Below are 20,834 nucleotides of genomic sequence, written 5' to 3'. Positions count from 1 at the left end.
TACATGATTTTATTCTGAAAAGGGTCTTTTGAGTTCAATGCTTCCCAGTGAACTTATTTTAAGCTTGTTTGGATGTTTTGTGTGTCTGTTTTACTGTGATTTATTATTATTTGGATGCTAGCCATGACTGCCACGTGTCGATTTTGGGAGATCATGTCGTTGAATTAGGTGCTGCCGATGTTTATGTTAATAATTATATGCTTCTATCCAAGTGTATCAGATCATGTCAGACAAATTCAGAAATCAGTCACAGGAGACACATCACAGCACAATGATTTCATTTTACAGTGGTTCTTTAAGTACATGAAATATGTTTACTTTGCTCAGTTAAAGATAGGCTTTGCAATCTTGGCAAGAGCAGACTACATATAAATATTTAACTGATACATTCCACTCCAATCGGCCTTCTCATCAAAGCTACGCCCTAAAACATGTCAACATGCACTGACTGACTACTACTAGAAGCCGACGTTTCCGTGACTCACTCGTCAATTTCTGACTATCAGCTCTGCTTCAGCGCTGTCTGACTGTCTGGCTTGTGAAGACTCTGGTCATGTGCAGTGAGAGCACGGGCAGGCTGGTTGGTTGGTGACAGACAGACACGCCCATCAATCATTTAATTTGGTCCAAGTGATTGGTCCTCTGACATCCACACATGAGCTTCTCTCTGAAAACTTTTTATTTTATTTTATTAATGACTGACAAATGTTTTTCAGAAACCCTATCTTTAATTTTTTTAAAAGCCAAACATTAACTTTGATAAATACTATACTGATAAAAACAGAAACACTGTTAGTGTCATGTTGGTGGAGATGATTCTGACCCAGCAGGTCTCCCTATGTCACTGTCCTCAGGATGTTGACTGTGTAACACTAAACCTTTAAGGTACATTTTATCCTCATGGTGCTTCTATAATTGTATTTGTTTTCATGTACAGGATAGTTTTATTGTCGGTCTGTTGTGGTGAATGTTTTACCTGTTGGTCCTGTTGCACTGTGATGTTTGGTGCAGTTTGGTAGAGCAGCCGCTAGAGGGCAGCAGTGTACAGGTTTTAATCCTGCACAGATGAGGCTACACTCAGGTGATTATTGGGTAAAAGGACTTTCCTTTTAAAGCATCTCTTATTTTACCAACAAAGTGAACAATAACACTGCACACAGGGCTGGACTGGAAGAACAAAACGGCCCGGGCATTTTTTGGCTCAGACCGGCCCACATAATTAGCGGAGCACATCTGCCATTAAATTGACGTAACTTATGTCTTCTAAATGTACAAACGTTCTGGCCTAGTGAAAAAGGTGCACAATTTAACTAAAAAAACTCTCTTTCAGGTACCAAAAAAACACCAGGAAATGTGCAGTGACTTCACACTCAATTGTTTATTTAAAATGAATCTATAAATTTGTCATGATAGCTGGCAAAAAACCTGGACGTTGAGAGAAGACAGCCCCTGGCAGCTGCCGATGAACTGGCCTTATCTGCTCTCTTCAGTCCAATCAGCTCCTTGGACAGAGAGAGGGGGGGGGGCACATACCCACTCTGATGTTAGGCACATACAACATCAGATTTTTAATGCTTTTATGTCGTGGTAATGTGGATATGTTTATATGTTTACTCACTTGGTGCATAGCCTTGTCTGTCTACACCGACTACAGTCCATCAAACACTCATGAAACCCACAGATAGACAGACACACACACACACACACACACACACACAGATAGAGAAGAGGAGGGGGTTGCATGCACACTTTGATGTTAAGCACATACAAGCTCATAAAAAATCTGGTTTGCAACAAGTTAATTATGTTCTGGTGAGGTGTAAATGTTTACTCACTTGGTGAATAGCTGACTTCACCGGAACCAACGCTCACAAACCCCGTCAATCCAGTAAGAACTATGTACATGTGAAGCCCTAGAGGGACAGGATTTCATAAAGAGGAAGACACAGAGAAGTGAGACTTGAATACATTACATGTGTGTGTGTGTGTGTGTGTGTGTGTGTGTGTGTGTGTGTGTGTGTGTGTGTGTGTGTGTGTGCTTGTGTGCGTTTGTGTTTGAATCAGATTGATTTCTTCTCACTTACCCAGAAACCAAACGTCTGTCCATCTCCAAAAACAATCCTCACAATCCAATCTCACAATCCTGAAATGGAACCCTAAAACCAGTAAATAACAGAAAAGGATGTTATGCATGTTAAAGGGGGGGAAAGGGAAAAAGTTTTAATTTCAAGCCAAACAATTACATTCATTTCCATAACTATAATACTTACTTTGTGAAAGCAAGTCGTCGCCACAACCTGAGACAGAGGCTTCCTAAAAGGAAAAAGAAGACAATCAACAATGAAAGTGTTATGCCTTTTATTCCTTACTATCAAGTTTAGGTAATTTTGAAGAGAAACAAAACTAAACTAATATTAAAAATATTGTCTTACTTTAGTAGAGTAGGAGCTTCCGAAGCAGTTGACTTTTTTCGGCCACTCTGTCTATGACACTGTGTGTGTCCAATCCCATGAGGATGTCCTTTTCTGTGGACATCAGCATGAAGGCCTCCAATTTACCAGCAGATAAGCTGCTCCTCAGCCTGCTCTTGATGAATTTCAAAGTTGAAAATGATCTTTCACAGGCTACCTGTGTCACTGAGAGTGTCAGCAGATATTTGTAGGACAGAGAAAGAAGAGGGTATGCGTCTGTGAGCAGGTTGAATCTGAGGAGAATCTGGTAGCAACACAGGGGGCAGTTTTTACATGAGGCACAGGCTTTGCTGACAATTTTCATCTCCTCTGGGTCTCCACCAGGTCCTTCCTCCACAGTACGGGATGTGTACTCATCTAGTGGTGGACGTTTCAGCATGTCCCACTGGCTTGCCAAGCTTTCAAGTTCAGATTGTAAATTTGATATGGTTGCCAAATTGTTAAATTTGATGAGACATCTGCTTAGGTCTTTCAGTGCAGACTCAGGAAGACCACTGGTTTTGATATCTGGGAAGTTTTGGGGGTCCAGAATTGAGAGGTCCGCATACAGATTGCCGTTATCGAGGAATCGTCTTTGCATGGCCTCAATAACGGTGTCCATAATTTGGTTATGGACTTTAACCTCATACGTCTTGCTTGGGTCATTGGAAGTTTCATCCTGGGCCATCTCTCCTGGCATGGACTTCTTCTTCTTTTGCCTCCTCTGCGGTAGTGAAACCTCCACCTCCATGCCCATCTCCTCATCCTGCTCCTCCAGCTTGTCATTTGCCCACTTCACAAAACTCTCTGTTGCATCCTTGACTGTCTGGAAATCTCTTCCCATCTCCTTAAGGGCCTCTTGTGTGGACATCACCATCCTGTGGGCAGAGAGGATATCCATCCCGCCTGTTTGGAGGTATTTGGATAGTGGGGTGGTCTTCTCAAATATCCGCAAGAATAATTGCGCGGTCAGGATGGTCTCGTGTCTGAGAAGGCCATCTTTGTATCCCCTTGCTTTGGATCTTACATTTGACTTCACTGTCGTCTGGTCTTGAATGGCTGAAAGGGTGCACAGAACATCAATGTAGAGACAGTCCTGCGATTTCCCAAATGAGCCAAACACTTTCTTTAAGGCATCATGCTTTGCCCACCAGCGTGTCTCTCCAATGGGTGCTATGCGCTTGTGCCTGCTGCTGTGGCTTTCCTTCTCCCATACGTTCATTCTCTGATGAGATTCTCGGATGAACACAGCGATGTCATTCAGGAGATGAAAAAGAGATCCACTCTCTATCACAATTTCAGTGGTGTCAGAAAGAACGAGATTGAGCACATGAGAGTAGCACCACACATGGACATGGTGAGGAGATTGTGATGACAAGAGTGAAGAGAAGCCTCTGTATCTTGGCAGCTCCATCTGTGGCATTTCCGATGCAGAGGCTTTTGTATAAGTTCAGACCATCAAGCACATCACTCAACAACTGAACAAAGGCCTCTCCTGTGGATGAACTGCACCTTACCACAGCAACAAGCCTCTCGTGTACAGTATCAGTGACGTACCGAAGCACAACTGAGCACTGGTCTTGTGCTGTGATATCCTGTGTTGTGTCCAGTTGTATGGTAAACATGCCAGCTTTTTGAATTTTCGTGCCGATGTTTTTTTTGATCATCTTAAGGATTGTGTCAATCACTGAGTTGACAGTCAATTTAGACAGCAGAATGACAAGGGAACCCCTGCCTCTTGAGCCTGATGCAGATTCATGGAGCTTTTTGCTTTTATGAATTATGTCACTGAGATGTTCTTTCAATGCCACATCATATTTCCCCAGCAAAAGTATCATCTCCAAAAAGTTGCCATGATCAAGGCTGCTGTCCTCTAGAGTATAAGCAGCCTCATTGTCTTCGTGCCTGTAGCTTAGCCCCCTCTTTCCAATCACTCTGACCACTTCCACCACACGGTCTAACACCTGCCGTCTTTTCTTGATCTGCTCTCTATGAGCAGTTAGCTGTCTTCCTCTAAGCAGGCTGTTTATGTCAGATTTTGAGCTTATTTTTAAGCTGCCCAGAATGCCTAAATGTCAAAAGCCGAAGTCGGGGCCGGACGCCTCGGTCTCGCCTGATGCTGATCCGACCGCGGAAGCGAGTTCAGGGCCGGATCTCGAGGCAATCATGGCTGCCATTAAGCAGACGGAGCGGAGTGTGCTAACCAAGATCGACTCGTCTGTGATGGCGGCTGTTGATAAACTGCACAAGGAAATAGACAACTTGGCGAGTGCCTTAAAGACAGAAATCCTGAATGTGCGCGCAGAGTTTACGAGGGTGACGGAAGAAATTCGGAAAGAAAACGCCACATTCTCAACTCGCATTGATGATCTCGAGGAGGAAGCTAATGGTCAGGCTAACCGGGTTGTAGCACTTGAAGCTAAAGTTAATACGCTGTCTACACAAGTCGCCCGGCTGACAGATAGGACCGAGGACTTGGAGTCCCGGCAGCGGCGAGATAACTGCAGACTAATTGGAGTGGAAGAGGGACTCGGAAACATACGTCCGGAGAGTGCCGTGGCCGAATTGCTGAAGGAAGCGCTGGCCCTCGACTACACGCCGACGCTTGATCGGGCGCATCGGAGCCTGCAGCCGAGACCAAAGGATGGGGGTGCCCCGAGGCCAATAATCATTAAGTTTCACTACTTTCAGGAGAAAGTGGATATTCTTCGAAAGGCCATGGGTGCAGGTCCCATCACTCACAAAGGCAAGCGTTTCTACATCTATCCAGATTACTCAGCAGCCGTCAGAAAGAAGAGAGCCGCCTTCATCGAGGTGAGAGGATTGCTTCGCCGGTGTGCGGGCGTGAAATACGGTCTCCTGTATCCAGCCACACTGAAGATCACGAGCCCAACTGGCGAGCAGGGATCCTTCGATGACCCGGTCAAGGCAAAGCTCTACATCGAGACCAATCTGCGCCCACGGGAGACGGGGGGAGAGTGACAGTTAACTCACGGGGCCATAACAGGTATCATATATGCTGCATGTTAACATTGCAGTAGTCTGCACATGCTGACTTTCTTGACTGATGGACGTCATCACACTGCAGTTGGATGCATTTTATGTTTGGACTATGGACAAGTTTAAGTGAAATTTGTATCACCACCAGTAGTACTAACTCTAGTTGATTTTACTCTTTTTTTTGTTGGGGTTATCTTCCAACTGTAAGTGTTAAGAACCTTATCGGCCTGTGACCAAATAGTGCCAGCACACAGGCAGCAAGAATAGTATTGAGAGGAAAGCCCTATTACATTTTGTTCTGCCATTGCAGAGTTCATGCAAGAGTTTAAGTTAGTGTAGACGTGTTATATGCTTAGGAGAGAGAGGAGAGTTTTCAGGGCAGTCTCAGGTTTAATGAAGACCAGCCCAGGAGTCCAGGATGGTAAGGGGTTTATCTATGTCTATTTGTTTGTCTTTGTCAGTCTTCCTTTGGGTTTATTTGTGGTTTATGGTTTGACTCAAACATGCACTAAAGTACTCAGATATGGCCAACATGCAGGACCGGCTCACTACAAACTGTTGCGCTATGATTCTGGATAATGCAAATAATCAACAAGGAGCAATTTCGTTCATTAGCTGGAACGTCAGGGGCCTGAATAACTTGGTTAAACGGAGCAAAATATTTAGTCATTTGAAATCATTAAAACCTGATGTGATATTGCTACAGGAGACACATTTAAATATTAACTCCCAAAAAAGATTAAGTTGTAAGTGGATTGGACAAAAATATCATTCACGTTTTAATTACAAAGCCAGAGGAACAGCAATCCTAATTAGGAAGGGGATCCCATTTGAACACTCTGAAGTAATATCAGATGCTAATGGCAGATATATTGTTGTAGTGGGCAAGCTATTTAATACACCAGTAATATTGGCCAACATGTATGGACCAAACTGGGACAATGCACAATTCTTTCTTAATTTTTTTTCAACTCTTCCGGACCTTAATTCCTACAAGTTAATTTTAGGCAGAGACTTCAACTGCGTCCTTCATACCCAGCTAGACAGGTCAAGTGTAAGGGCAAATAATACTCTCTCATCAGCCGCAGTGGTTATTAATTCCCTCCTCCGCTCTTATGGCTTATCAGACCCCTGGCGGACAAAAAATCCAACTACGAAGCAATTCTCCTTCTTTTCCCCCGTTCATCATAGTTATTCCAGGATTGATTATTTTATTGTCGATAACCAGCTACTCCCCTTAATTTCCAGCAGCAAATATCACAGTATAGTGCTATCAGACCACAGCCCAGTACAGATGGATCTAGTTTTTCCAGCCAATGTAGCGCCTCAATGAACTTGGCGGCTAGACCCCCAGCTACTTCTATGTAAACATTTTAGAACATTTCTCGACAATCAGATTGACTTCTTTTTGGAAATTAATGATACTCAGGATGTTTCAAGGGGAATTTTATGGGAGTCTATGAAAGCCTACATCAGGGGCCAAGTTATCTCTTATGTGGCACATAGGAATAAGGAGCGTTCCAAACAACTTAAAGAGCTTGCTGACAAAATTGCAGATATTGATAGGCGTTATGCCCTTTCGCCTACACCAGATCTTTTTAAAGAGAAATTACTGTTGCAAACTGAATTCAATAAGCTTATGACATGGAAAGCCGAGAGAAATATTTTTAAATCCAGACAGGTATATTATGAGCATGGAGATAAAGCGGGGAGACTCCTTGCACTTCAACTTAAACAGCAGTCAACTGAACAAATGATCCCAGGAATTAATACAGGCGCTGACTCGATATCTCGCAGTCCCAGAATCATCAATGACCAGTTTAAGCAATATTATTCTACTCTATATCAGTCAGAGGTAGATAGTAGATCATCTGAGATTTACTCGTTTCTTGATTCTCTGGATACCCCAAAGCTTTCTCCAGATGCTCAGTCATCTCTAGAACAGCCATTGGCGCTTGAGGAAATAGTGAGTGCCATCGGGATGTCTCGAACAGGAAGGGCGCCAGGTCCGGACGGATTCCCCACAGAGTTTTACAAGGAATTCTCTTCAAAATTGGCACCTATCCTTAAATCAGTCTACGACGAATCTTTGGTCAATGGAAGACTGCCGCAAACGCTTACCCAGGCCACAATTTCAGTTTTACTAAAAAAAGATAAGGATCCTGTACAATGTAGCTCATATAGACCAATAAGTCTTCTGTGCTGTGATTATAAAATTTTAACTAAAACCCTTGCACAACGATTAGACCCTGTCATTCCCACCATTATTAATGAAGACCAAACAGGCTTCATTCCGGGGCGGCAATCATTTTTTAATGTGAGAAGATTATTTAATGTGTTATTTTCCCCCCATTCAACAGTACAACCTGAAGTTATTCTAAGCCTTGACGCTGAAAAGGCGTTTGATAGAATTGAATGGACCTATCTTTTCGCAGCCTTAGAAAAATTTGGAATGGGGCCCACTTTTTGTAAGTGGATCAAAGTCCTATATTCAACACCCATGGCAGCAGTCAGGACAAATGGCCTAATTTCGGAATATTTTTCGCTCCACAGAGGTACAAGACAGGGTTGCTGTCTGTCGCCTTTCCTGTTTGACATTGCGATCGAACCACTGGCGATTGCTATTAGATCAGATGACAGGATAAAAAGTATATCCAGGGGTGGAACAAACCATAAAACTTTGCTTTATGCGGATGATCTGCTTTTGCAAATATCAAACCCAACTGAGAGCATGCCCTACCTTCTCCACTGGCTGCAAAAATTCAGTAGCATATGAGGGTATAAAATTAATCTGTCAAAATCTTTATTATTTCCATTGAATAATCTGGCAAAACAGATCACTTATGAAAATTTGCCTTTTAAAATTGAAAATGACAAATTTACTTATCTGGGAATAGAAATAGCAGGTTCAATCAAAGCTATTTTTCAGTATAACTATAGGTCGATTTTGGACCGTACCAAAACTGATTTGGATAGGTGGTCAAATCTTCCACTCTCATTGGCAGGGCGGATAAATGTAGTGAAGATGACTGTAATGCCCAGGTTTCTTTATTTATTCCAAATGATTCCCATTTTCCTCCCAAAATCCTATTTTGCTCAGCTGGATCGCTTTATTTCTGTGTTCATATGGAATAAAAAACCTGCACGTATAAATAAGGCAAGCCTGGAGAGAGTTAAATCTGATGGTGGTTTGGGTTTACCTAATTTTTTGTTTTACTATTGGGCAGCTAATATTGTCAAGCTGACATATTGGATCACCATGTTCGCAGATAAGGAGGGTCCGGTCTGGACTGATATGGAGCTGAGAGCTACACTCCCGGTTTCCCCGATTTCAGTCCTAGCTGCCCCTCTCACACTAAATATCAAAGCGCCTGGACTGAACTCAAATTTGGTGGTCCAAAATTCGATTAAGATCTGGCGTCAGTTCAGAAAACATTTTAATTTGACAAATATATGTAGCTTCTCTCCAATAATGTTTAATTATCTTTTTGCACCATCTCAAATAGATCAGGCATTTGCAGTTTGGCACAGAAGGGGCTTGGTCTACTTTCAGGATCTCTTTACCGATGATGGCTTTGCATCATTTAAGTTTCTATGTGAAGATCATAATTTACCAAAGTCTCATCTCTTCAGATATCTTCAAGTTCGAAGTTTTGCCTCTGAATTTTTCCCAGGGTACCCATCCCCACCCTCTAAAGATTTGCTGTATTCAGTTCTTAATGTTAATCCACTCAATAAAGGAGCAATATCAAAAATATATGCTTTAATTCTGGATAGCTGCCCTCATTCGTGGGACAAAATTAGGGCAGCATGGGAGGGAGAGGTTGGAGAAGCAATACCAGAGGACACCTGGAGGAATACCATGCCGCGTATACACACATCTTCTTTCTGTATCAGACATGGCTTGATTCAGTTTAAGGTTGTCCACAGGTTGCATTATTCTAACGACAGACTAGCTAAATTATACCCTGATGTTGCATCGAACTGTCCTAGATGTCAATATTCTCCTGTTTCTTTGGGACACATGTTTTGGTCGTGTCCATCACTGTATGGCTTCTGGTCCTCGGTCTTCCAATCACTCTTAGCAATACCTGGCAAAACACTGCAGCCTGACCCTCTGATAGCTATCTTCGGTGTAGTAAGGGATGAGCTAAAACTGTCCCGTCTCCACAAAAATGCAATTGCCTTTGCATCGTTGCATGCCCGACGTCTGATTCTGCTGAACTGGAAGGGGAAGACTCCTCCTGCCTATGTACATTGGATTAGAGAGGTGATGTTGGGACTGGCTCTGGAAAAAATTAGATATACAGTACACGGGGTGGAGGCTAAATACGACGGAACCTGGTCACAGTTCATGACACATATCAAGAGCTTGCCTTTTGCCTGAATCCTTGCTCTTATTTAATATGTATTTATTTTTCCCCCTTTCCTGCTCTTACTGCCGTCCTGGTCTTCTCAATGCCTATACTCTGACGGTTGAGACTTTTTTCTTATGTTAAAGGTCCGGAATGTTGGTGTTATGACCATACTGATCAACACAGATTGGTTTGAGGTTTTTTTTATTTTATCATTTATTTATTTATTTTTATTTGTCCTGTCTCTTTTTTTGTATTTGTCTATATTTGCTTTCTTCCTTTGGTGCTCTGTCTGTCAGTGTGATACGTGAGTGTTTTTGTGGATACGTTTGTGGGGATGCCACCTGGTGGGGGGTGGGGGGCGGGGGGCGGGGGCACAACTTTTGGAAGAAATGCCTAACTAATGATGTCATTGTTTTCAAGATGGAAAAATGATAAATAAAGTTGTATAAAAGAAAAGTCCAGAGGAAAGGAAGAGGTGATCCGCCACTGTAAATAATTTGCTTGTATGATTTAAGGAGGGAGATGTGTTTGGGATGAAGCCATGTGGTTCCAAAATTTACTAGACCTGTGACAGATAGAATATTCTGACTGGTTATAAATTAATTTAGCTTTTCTTTTGAAGACATATCTTTTTCATCATTAGATATTTCTGATTGTTTGCATATAAATGCCCTAGAAGTGCCATCCAAAGTATATCAAATATTCAAATATAACTCAGGAATGGGGTCCAAGTAAGATAGAAAACATAACTTTTACCTTAGGTCCAGTAAGTCAGATATTCCATAGGTAAATGATTGAATATTACATCATTCCAGTTGAAGACTGTTGGTGTTTATTTGAAAATACATTTTAGTAAAATGCATTTACGTGCAGCATTTGTTAATACTTTCAGTACAATGTGTTTGCATTTGTTACTGTGACACAGCTAACAGGAGGCATAGTCCAATTGTTTTTCAAAGTATCTGCATAACTCCAGGTCCATAAACATTGAGTATAAAGATGCCAACCTTTAACACTGTTGGGCTGATTTCTTTGGGTCCATTTTATTTCTAAGTTGAGGGGAAATCTAAAGACAATGCAGGAATCTGAATTTCAGTTCCTTTGCTCTATTACATATAGATAAATGACTAACAAGCTACATATACTTTTTCCAATTATACTAAATATCTCAATACAAAGGTCTTGTGCCTGTGTTTGCATGATTGTATTGTTTTCTTTCCTGGACTTGTAGAGGCCACCATAGCATCGCCAAAGCATAAATCTATTACCACGTATTTGGTAAAGTATCTCCCCAGTTGGTAATAGCTCCAAAGTACGTTTAAAGCCCATTTGAATTTGAATAAAACCAACTTTTAGGGACCTGAAAAAATGTGTTTAAGTGAGTTAATATTTTACCCTGAGTTGATCAAATGACATCATTCTATCTTCATCAAATACATTTTCCAGAATTGTAATACTTGCATTTTACCCCAAAGAAATCCACTATTTGGTGGAATATCAGTGTTGGAGGTAATTGGGGATAAAAAAAAACAGTTCTTTTTTTCCAATGTTAATAATTTCCCACCCATTTAGTGTAGCTTTAACGATAATATCACCAGCAGCAAATTTAAGTTGTGATTTCTTACGGTTCAAGATAAATGTCCAAAAAACAACTATTTCCTTTATAGTGATATTTTTCTATAGTTTTGGAATAGTTTGGAATTTGTTTAGTCCAGGTAAAATACTTAATCAATAATCAACATATTCAATCTGAGAGATTCTTCCCAGCATCAAGAGTGGTGAAGAAGCTCATCTTCAAGTCATCATTGATACGTTTGAGAAGCGGCTGGCAGTTGGTTTTTCTCCTGAAGCAGAGGAGTGACAAATTTACAAATAACATAAAAAAGGCATGTGTTGCCCTTTGGAAAGGTAATAATCCAGGGGAGTGCAGTAATGGTTTATTTTTTATTTTATCATAAAATTAGCTACATTTATTGATAACATTAATTACTGAGGTAATATATATTTCTGGTTGTGTAATAAACAGTTATTATATTATACAACAGCTTGACCCAGCTAATACAATTTTCACCTAATTTGTAAAAAACAAGAATTCATATATATGCGATCAAAGGCTTTTCCTGCATCCAGTGACACTACCATACTTTGCATTTTATTTTACTGACACAGTTGAATACAGCTAAACAACACTCTCCCATTGTTACACAAATTCCTTCCAGTGATGAAGTCTGCAGGTTGTTCATTTGTGTAGTCTATCATAAAATTTAGTTCAAATTTAGTTTACATCAATACTATCAAGTTTAGCCCAACCAGAGGTATTCTTAGTAGAGGAAATGAGAGTTAATTATTTCTTAACCAGGTTAGCCAGATACTTCCTGGACTTGTTACTATAATGGAAGTTTTCTGGAAGCTGGTGAAAAATGAACTCAGGCAGCAGCTGTGTCCCTAAGTGTAAACACTACAATGTTCTGTTGGTTGGTCCTTTATCTATAACCTGACCTTGGGTACTGCTAAGAGAGACAAGGGAGTCTCTGTGGAATTTGACAGGCACTATTGTCCTGTACAGATATAATGTAATATACAATACATATAATATATAGTGGCATATACAGTAGTAGTATTTGTGAGGATGGTCAGATTTACACCAAATAAAAAAACTGCACCCCCGTAGGACATTAACAACACACATACCAAGTGTGAAGATAATAAGATGAATTGGTTTGTGAGATATAGATTCCACATTCAGACAGGCAGATGTTTGTAGAATTAGTAGGTAGCTAATAATGTCATTAAATTCAAATTTATACAAAACAATGACATAGTTGTTGGTTGTCATTAAATTATATGTGTTTGTGTGTTTCTTCTATCTTTCAGGAAAAATCTGGTCACACTTCACTGCTTAGCTACTGAGAAATTGATTAAAAATGGGGAACGTACCATCAGAGAGTAACATGGGCAACAGCCTGAGATGCTGTAAATGTGATAAAGTCCTGCCTCCGTGCCATTCTTTCTCAGATTTGTACCAAACTACTCTTCATGGCCAATATGTTCATGTCTTCAATGGAGGTGAATACTACAGACAAGTCGGTAACAATACTCCATATGAGTGTCAACATTGTTTTTATAAGCCAATCAGAGATGAGGAACAAAGGAAGAGAGAGGAGGAGAGGAGAAGAGAAGAAGAGAGAAAAAGAGAGGAGCAGAGAAAAGAAGAAGAGAGAAAGAGAAGGGCTCAAGAAGCTGAAAATAGAAGAGAAGAAGAGAGAAAAAGAGAGGAGCAGAGAAAAGAAGAGGAGAGAAAGAGAAGGGCAAGAGAAGAGGCTGAAAAGAGGAGACAAGAAGAACTGAATCAAAGGCTTGAGGAATCATTCAAACAAGCAGAAGAGCAACTAGAGAATGAACAAAGCAGCATAACAGAGGAACGTGTGACCAAGCAACGCGTTCTAATAAGTCATCTGGATGAGTTTGAGGCAAACTCAGAATCTGGTTATGATGATCTTCTGGAGATTCTCTCATCAAAATGCAGCATCCCAGTTTCAAACCTCAGTCTGGTTCAGCTGAGTGCTGACGAGATGGGCAGCATCCTGTCCGCCCTGGACAAACTCCTGTTTGATGAATGGATCAGTGCTCCTCCATCTCTGAGCACTCTGCAGCATGCCCAGGTGTTAATCACAGAGCTGTGTGCCCTGTCCCTGGAGTTATCTGAGGGAGGTTCCCTGCAGGGCATCTCCAATCATGTGCAGTCTCTGGTGAGCCACATCAGCCAATCAGCATGCAATGTCTCTGAGAGTTTCCTGCTGACTCAAGCCCTGTACCTGAACCTGATGCACTTCTTCACTGACCGTGGCAGCTGTGATGCAGCTCTCATCGCTAAACAATGGGCTGAGGGGGGCCTCTCAGCTGAAGATTGCTTTCTTATTGAATTCTTGGGCACACTCACAACTTCACTACAGAATGCAGTTGGAAGAGCCTCCACGTTCATTTTGAAGATGGAGATCCAGTGCTTGGAGCTTCTCCTATCCACACTCACACATCTAAATGGCAAGGAGAAACACGTAGGAACCACTGAAATACTCCTCAGAACTGTGCAAACAAACAAATGGACACCAACTGAGGCAGTGACTCTGCTCAAAGTGCTGTCAGATAAATATAAAGAGGATGCTCCCATCACTGAAGTGCTCACATTAGTACAAGTGTATGACATATCACCAGAGTGGACAGATGACTCTGGACAATCCCTCACGCAAGCTCTGGACGTCCTTGGCCCTGAGAGATTCCGACTTGACTTCCGTAAGACTCTCAGAAAGCAAGATGAGAGCAGTCTTGATTCAGCTCTAGCAGAATTAAAAACACTCAAGAATTTAGATGATTCTGTTGTCACCATGATGAAAAACATTACCAATGGCGTCCTCAAATATTCAGAAAATGCCCCAAAAGGTGAACCATTTATGAGAGATTCCTTTAAATGTGGAAACCTGAATGCAAATGAAATCCAAAACTCACTCTCTCAGCTGTGCAGAGCAGTGTCTGACACCAAAGGCTGGTGGCCCACAGTGCAGCAGATGCTGAGGTGGTGTGTGTTGGTGCTGACTGAGAAGAGCACAACACTAGGATTGGTTACTGTGGAATTGGACCCATGTGTCACAGCCATGTTTGCAGCCACAAAAGTCCTCATGGGAAAGAAAGTGGACATTGTGCTAAGCTCTCACATTCACTCACTCAATCAAACTAAAGAGTGGTCTGACTTCTTCAAGCACCTAGGGATTTCTCTCAACACAAACATGAGGAAAGATAATATATCATTGATGGATGTCTATGAAGCAGACATTGTGTATGGTACAATGGATGACTTTGTGTCTGATTACCTTCAATGTGGATTGAAGGGAATGGAAGTGGGGAGCCCTCTCCTTAGTCGAGGATTTGTCATTGAAGAGAGATGCCTCAGTGCTTCCTATAATCTGGAACTCTCAATGCTCAAGGAAAATGATACTTTGGTGTTTGCTGCAGAGACTCTGCAAAGCCTCATGGGTCATGTTTACAGTGAGGAGATGGAACTGAGACACAGATTTATCAAGGCTCTTTTTGAGGTCCTGCACACTAACCTTAACAAACACACAGATGCTGACAGCAAAGTCAAAACCATCTCACAAAAATGCACTGGAAAAGAATTGCCTTCCAATGAGGTCTACATCCTGACCATTCTTGAGAAACTCCTCAAAGAGTTTCAAGGAGAAACAGAATGTGAGAAACAAGGGGCATTCCTGGTTGGTAATTTGTGTTTGGAGATTCTATGTTCCCATGCAGTGCAATTCCAGATGGTGTCAAATCTTACAGCAAAAAAATGTTGGTCACCAGAGGAAGTTTTAGCTCTCCTTGTAACATTAACTGACCACCATCACGATAAAGACTGTATTTCTATCATGAAGATTTTACATCTGATAGAAACATATCAAGTGTCTTCCAGGTGGACAGATGAGAAGAATCAGTCTCTCCTTAAGCTCTTGAGCATGCATGATACTGAGAAAGTGATGCAGCATTTGGAAAGAGGCTTTGAAGATGAGGAAATAAAAAGCATTGAGTGTCTTTTTGATGAAATACGGCAGATGAAAAACATTGATGAAAAGACCCTGGAGAAGTCTTATTCTATAGTAAAGGCGATTAAAAACATGATTCAATCTGGTGAAATCAAAAACCACGCAAATGTAAAGCAAGCTAAGAAGTTGAGTCATAGCACAAACACAGAAGACTTGACGGAGATCCTGGCAGTCTTATGCAATGCTGTACACGTGTGCAAGGCTGAAGGAAAGTGGTGGCCCAGAGACACTCAGATGACAAGTTGGTGCTTCTTGGCCTTGTCTGACACTGGAAAGCTTCTGGAGATGGGAACTGGAGAGGGGAAGTCATGTGTCATAGCAATGTTTGTAGTGCTGCGTGCATTCCGGGGTGAAAAAGTTGATGTGGTGTCCAGCTCGCCTGTGTTATGTCAAAGAGATGCAGAAGAGTGGACAGACTTCTACAAGTACTTTGACCTCACAGCTGACACAAACACAAACAAAACTAAAGATGAAGATAGAAAAAAATGCTACCAGAAGGACGTGGTCTATGGAACAGTTGAAACCTTCGCTGCAGATCACCTTCGTCAGATATTTGAGATGAAGGATGTGAGAACTGATCGCAGCTATCAGTGTATTATCATTGATGAAGTGGACTCACTGCTGTTGGATCAGGGAGTGCAGCTGACATACCTCTCCAGCCCCATGGTCTCCATGCAGCACCTGAATGTTATTCTGGCCATGATCTGGGGTCATGCCAGCCATTATGGCTTCTTGTCCACAGGACACCTCACATTCATACAGGGTCCCCCTGCGTCATTCTTCAAGAGCATATTTGACTTAATTGACATGGAAGGAATAAATGACCCCATAGATATCTTACATATCGCTGAAGAGTCAAAGATTGTGCCAGAGGGATTTACAGAGGATATCTACAAAAGCGAAAAAGATGAACTTCTCAGGAAACTGAAAACTGTGAGTCAAGATGCAGTGATAGATTTTTTCCACAAAATCGAGGAGTTTGTCCCCTATGGTTTCACTGTGTACACGTTAGATGATAATGGATTGCTCTCTCTTAGAAAGGCCAGCCCGTACAACAACCCAGACATTCCAGAACTTACCTTTCTGGTTTTGGATGATGGCTTGTGTTGTACTCTCTATGATTCTGAGGAGGATCTCGTCAATCCCATTACAGCATTCATCTTAGAAAAGATTCAGTACACTCCATGCACAAATAATGAAGAGAAAATCAGCATCCCAGGATTCTTGAGAAATCTGATAGAGAGTAAATTGCCAGTGTGGGTTCTGAATGCCTTTCTGGCAAAGAGACTGAGGCAAGGACGAGAGTATGTTGTGGAAAATGACTGTGTCTGTCCCGTTGACTACAGATCCACTGGTATTGTGGAACTAAGTAAAAAATGGGGTGATGGCCTGCAGCAGTTTGTTGAGATCAAACACCAAATCAAACTCAGCACGATTTCAACAGTGACAAACTATATCTCTAACCTTTCCTTTTTTGAAAAATACCAAGGGAAAATATATGGGACCACGGGGACACTGGGCAGTGAAACAGACATGCTGTTTTTGCAGGATCTATATCCAAATCTGTCAGCCTGTAAAATGCCAACTTTCAACCGGAAGAAATTATTTGAGGTCAAGGGCGCTCTGGAGACTTCAGCTGAAGAGTGGAAATCTAAAATAACACGAGTGGTTATGGATCAAATTTGCCCAAATTCATACAGAGAGGGAAGAGCAGCCTTGGTGATCTGTGAAACTATTAGCAAAGCCAAAGAGCTCTATGAAAAGCTAAAAAGTGTCATCCCAGGTCAAATCATTCTTTACAGCCGGAGTGACAAAGATAGTTTGAGCAAAATAGATAAGACACTGGATCCTGGTGATGTCATTGTGGCCACAAACCTGGCCGGGCGTGGCACAGACATAAAAGTGTCTAAAAAGGTGAACAAAAATGGTGGATTATTCGTGGTCCTCTCCTTTCTTTCTGAGAACACAAGAGTGGAACTCCAGGCATTTGGCCGAACTGCACGCAAGGGTAAACCTGGATCTGCACAGATAATCGTGACTACTGATCATCTTCAAGAGTCCCTCAAGACAGTGTCTTCTCTGGAGGAGGCAAAAGAAACAAGGAATACACTTTCTGCAAAAAGGACAAATGACATGATGGCTGATGTAACTGAGATGAAACTGCGAGAGGACCTTTTCGCAGAGTATTGCAAGGCCCTCCAGGGAATTTACAGGAACACAGATGGAGATGAGCAAAGAGTGGTTGTTGCTGTCATGAATGAGTTCTGGGGGGTTTGGTTGCAAACTAAATCAGAAGAAATTGACCAATTGAAAAGAAATGACTTGGAAAAGAGCTTGAAAGCTGATTTGTCCCTGGCACAAAGTCAGTCTCAAAGTCACACTTCACCATGCTCCAGCATTTACCACTACATCAAGTTTGGGAATCTCGCACTGGATGAAAAAAAATGGGATGTCAGCATGAAGCTGTTTGAAAAAGCAATGGGACAAGATAACAGTTGGGCAGCCATAGCTTTTTACAATCATGCATACTGCCTTATAAAAGAGCAGAAGGGAGATTACTTGACTAAGGCCAGCGATGATCTCAAGAAAGCACAGGAGTCTCTGAAGTACCTCAGTGAGGAATGCGTGGTCTGCCTGCAGTTTGTAGAAATGTCCTATGTTGAATCAGAAAACAGTGGACAGCCAACCAGCCTTGAAAAACAGTTAACAACCAAGTGCAGCTTGTTCAGTTACTTTGATAAAAACATTAGTGAGGCTATCGAGAAGCTGGAGGAAATAAAAGACAAAGGGAGGGATGCAGCAACCAAGAAATTACCTATGTTCTCCCTGGTGCCAAGCACAGATGATGATCTCCAAATGGAGGCCTACAATCTGTATAATAAAGGTCTGGAATATGTGTTTTCTGTGGAAGAGCAGCCTCGGTTCCCGTGGGAAGCTCTGCTGGTGTTCTGTCTCGGAATTCTGCAGATTGTTGCAGGGGCACTGCTCACTGCCTTTACATTTGGAACATTAGCTCAAGTCGGCATAGGGCTGATCGTTGAAGGAATATCAGACTGCATCACTGGCATTGAGTCCATGATTACAGGAGAATTCAGTTGGAAATCATGGGCTATAGGAAAAGCAATATCTATCGGTATTTCTCTCATTGGGTTTGGGGTTGGAAAGCTGATTGCAAAGGGCTTCAAAGCTTCTAAAATGTTGATTAAGGGACTAGGCAAAAAACTTAAGGCATTACCAAAGTTTTTCTCCAAACAGGCTAAAGAAGGCATTAGTGCTGTTACAAAGACGAACATGAAGAATGTAGTGAAACACACAGCAAAGAAAATGGCAGAAGAAATCATTAGCTATGGATTTGGGAAGGCAGAAGATGCTCTAATGGCAGAAATACTAAAAGGCATTAAGAATGAGATGAAAAAAGGAATTGCAAATGATGTAAAAAGCAACATGGAAAAGGAGCCTTTGGTTGGATTGGTCGACTCCATTTTGCTCTCTCACCTTGACGATAAACAACAAATGTCTTATCTCCTGCAGGATAAGAACACAAAGAGCAAACTTCTGGGTATTTTCGAGCAGATAAGCAAAACTGCCTTAGAACCATTCTATGCTGACCTCGAATGGCAGAACAAGCTGAACTCATCCATCGCCAAGGTGATTAACCATGCAACATCGGAGGCCAAAGGCAAAACACTCGCAGTTCTGAAAGTCATTCAAGGCATTCACATGGGCTCACTGGCAGCAGATGCCACCAGTACAGTGCTCAGCCTTTCAAGCAAGTTTTTCTCCAACCTTCACAAAGAGCTGAATACATTTAAAGAGAAAAAACATTTAACAGAGAAAGTGAAAGGAAATGATCTGTCTACTTCAGAAATCAAGATCCTGAAAGACTTCAAGCAGGATTTAGTCAACGCCACCAGTGCTTTATTAGCAGATGCTTTGGTCGAAGTCTTCCACCAGAAGTTCTCCAGTCATTTTGTATCAAATGCCCGAGGCAAATTGAATAATGTCATAGGTGGTTATGTAAGAACTGGCTTGAAGAGTGACAGAACAGAGGACAAACTCAGAGCTGGACAAAACAACAGATACATCTCACACATGCCAGGAGACATGAATTCAAAACGTAAACAGGACAGAGAGTCCGGTAAACGCTCAGAGTCTCATGCTGAAAAGATCAAGGACTCCTCGACAGCCGGTACTATTCTTGATATTAGAGTCCTATCAGAAACCACTGGCACTAAGGTTGTCATCCTCACACAGGACAGTCATGGCAAGCTTACCAAGATGCAGGAACTGAGCCCAAGCACCAAATCTGCCAGTCAAACGGTGACACTGATTTACACACCAAAGAGTTCACAACACCCAGACGGCCATTATGATGTGTCCATCAATAATAAGACGGTGAAAGTAACCAGCAAAGAAAAGAGCAGCCTGTTTCATGCTTTGGCACAAGGGATGAAACCAAAGGCCACTAAAGAAGAGATTGCTTTGGAAGCAGGCCGTCTCCGATCTTTGGAGGCCACCACTCTAGTGAAACACTCGGACCGATGGGAGCCTTTCATCAAGTACAAAGAGAAGACGGATGGACTCAGAGGAGGGGACTGGTATATGGCAAAGGAAGCTGGACTAAAAAATACAGTAAAAGAAAACAAAAAGGTGATCAAGGATGAAAAAGTGAAAAAGTACAACGACTGGGTAAAACATGAAAACAGCAAGCCAAGCACTGGACAGTTCATCAGAGCAGCTCACCAACCACCATCGAGTAGTATATCACAAGCTGGAAAATTGAATCCCAATAGCAAATTAGCCAAAGCCATGCTTGAAGTGGCAACAAAGTCAACTACTGCTGCAGAAATTCACAAAGGCCTTGGACTTCCAACTGTTTATGTGCCAACAGAAATACAACGTGAGTTTCCCAGTACAACAACAAAACAATTCAGGAAACTATTGGCTCACACTATCAGCCAGGACGATGCTGTGAGTTCCCTAAAACTGACAATTCTAGGAGCAATACCCAGATTCAAGTTCAATAGTACCAAGAACTTCAGAGACTTTCAGAACAACCGAGTGAGTAAAACCAGGCTTGCCATTTTCGAAAAAAACTTTGAGCAACATTCTAAAGATTTGGTCAACAAATGGTTCAACCATCTTCAAGCCAATGGTGTCATGACAAAGGCTGATCTCAACACCCTAACTGCATGGATCGACAACAAGGGCTACGAGAATCAAAATGACCCACACAGCAAGCAAGTCTCCAAACTCCTCTAGTGCAAAGGTAATATGACATTTAATACAGAGTGTTTGATAAGGGACTCAGGGTGGTGGTAAATGTAAAAGAGTCACATGTTCACAGAGCAGCTTTGCATCTCATGTTGTAGCAATACCTGTGGGACGAGACACAAATTTGTGATCATAGTTTAAAAAGGTCTTCCTCTTGT

General features: G+C 41.9%; 2 protein-coding genes across 4 annotated transcripts in view; one reads left to right on the top strand and one right to left on the bottom strand.

The window, feature by feature from the left end:
- The window catches only part of LOC138407521 (uncharacterized), a 40,452-nt gene that overhangs the window by 18,152 nt on the left and 1,466 nt on the right, over positions 1–20,834 (top strand). For all 3 annotated transcript variants that reach the window (XM_069524356.1, XM_069524355.1, XM_069524357.1), the window contains one exon: positions 12,683–20,671. In XM_069524356.1, the coding sequence (XP_069380457.1) occupies positions 12,733–20,664 (7,932 nt within the window). In that variant the 5' untranslated portion in view covers positions 12,683–12,732 and the 3' untranslated portion in view covers positions 20,665–20,671. The remainder of the gene's footprint in view (positions 1–12,682; positions 20,672–20,834) is intronic.
- LOC138407393 (zinc finger MYM-type protein 1-like) lies at positions 2–3,873 on the bottom strand. Its single transcript, XM_069523059.1, has 2 exons — positions 2,433–3,873; positions 2–2,313 (listed from the first exon to the last, which is right to left on the bottom strand). The coding sequence occupies exon 1, from the start codon at positions 3,871–3,873 to the stop codon at positions 2,434–2,436; it is 1,440 nt and encodes a 479-aa protein (XP_069379160.1). The 3' UTR covers positions 2–2,313; position 2,433.

This window comes from Paralichthys olivaceus, chromosome 4 (assembly GCF_024713975.1).
Source record: "Paralichthys olivaceus isolate ysfri-2021 chromosome 4, ASM2471397v2, whole genome shotgun sequence".
NCBI lineage: Eukaryota > Metazoa > Chordata > Actinopteri > Pleuronectiformes > Paralichthyidae > Paralichthys > Paralichthys olivaceus.
The sequence above is the reverse complement of the archived record's forward strand: the minus strand, read 5'-3'. Positions and strand labels throughout refer to the sequence as shown.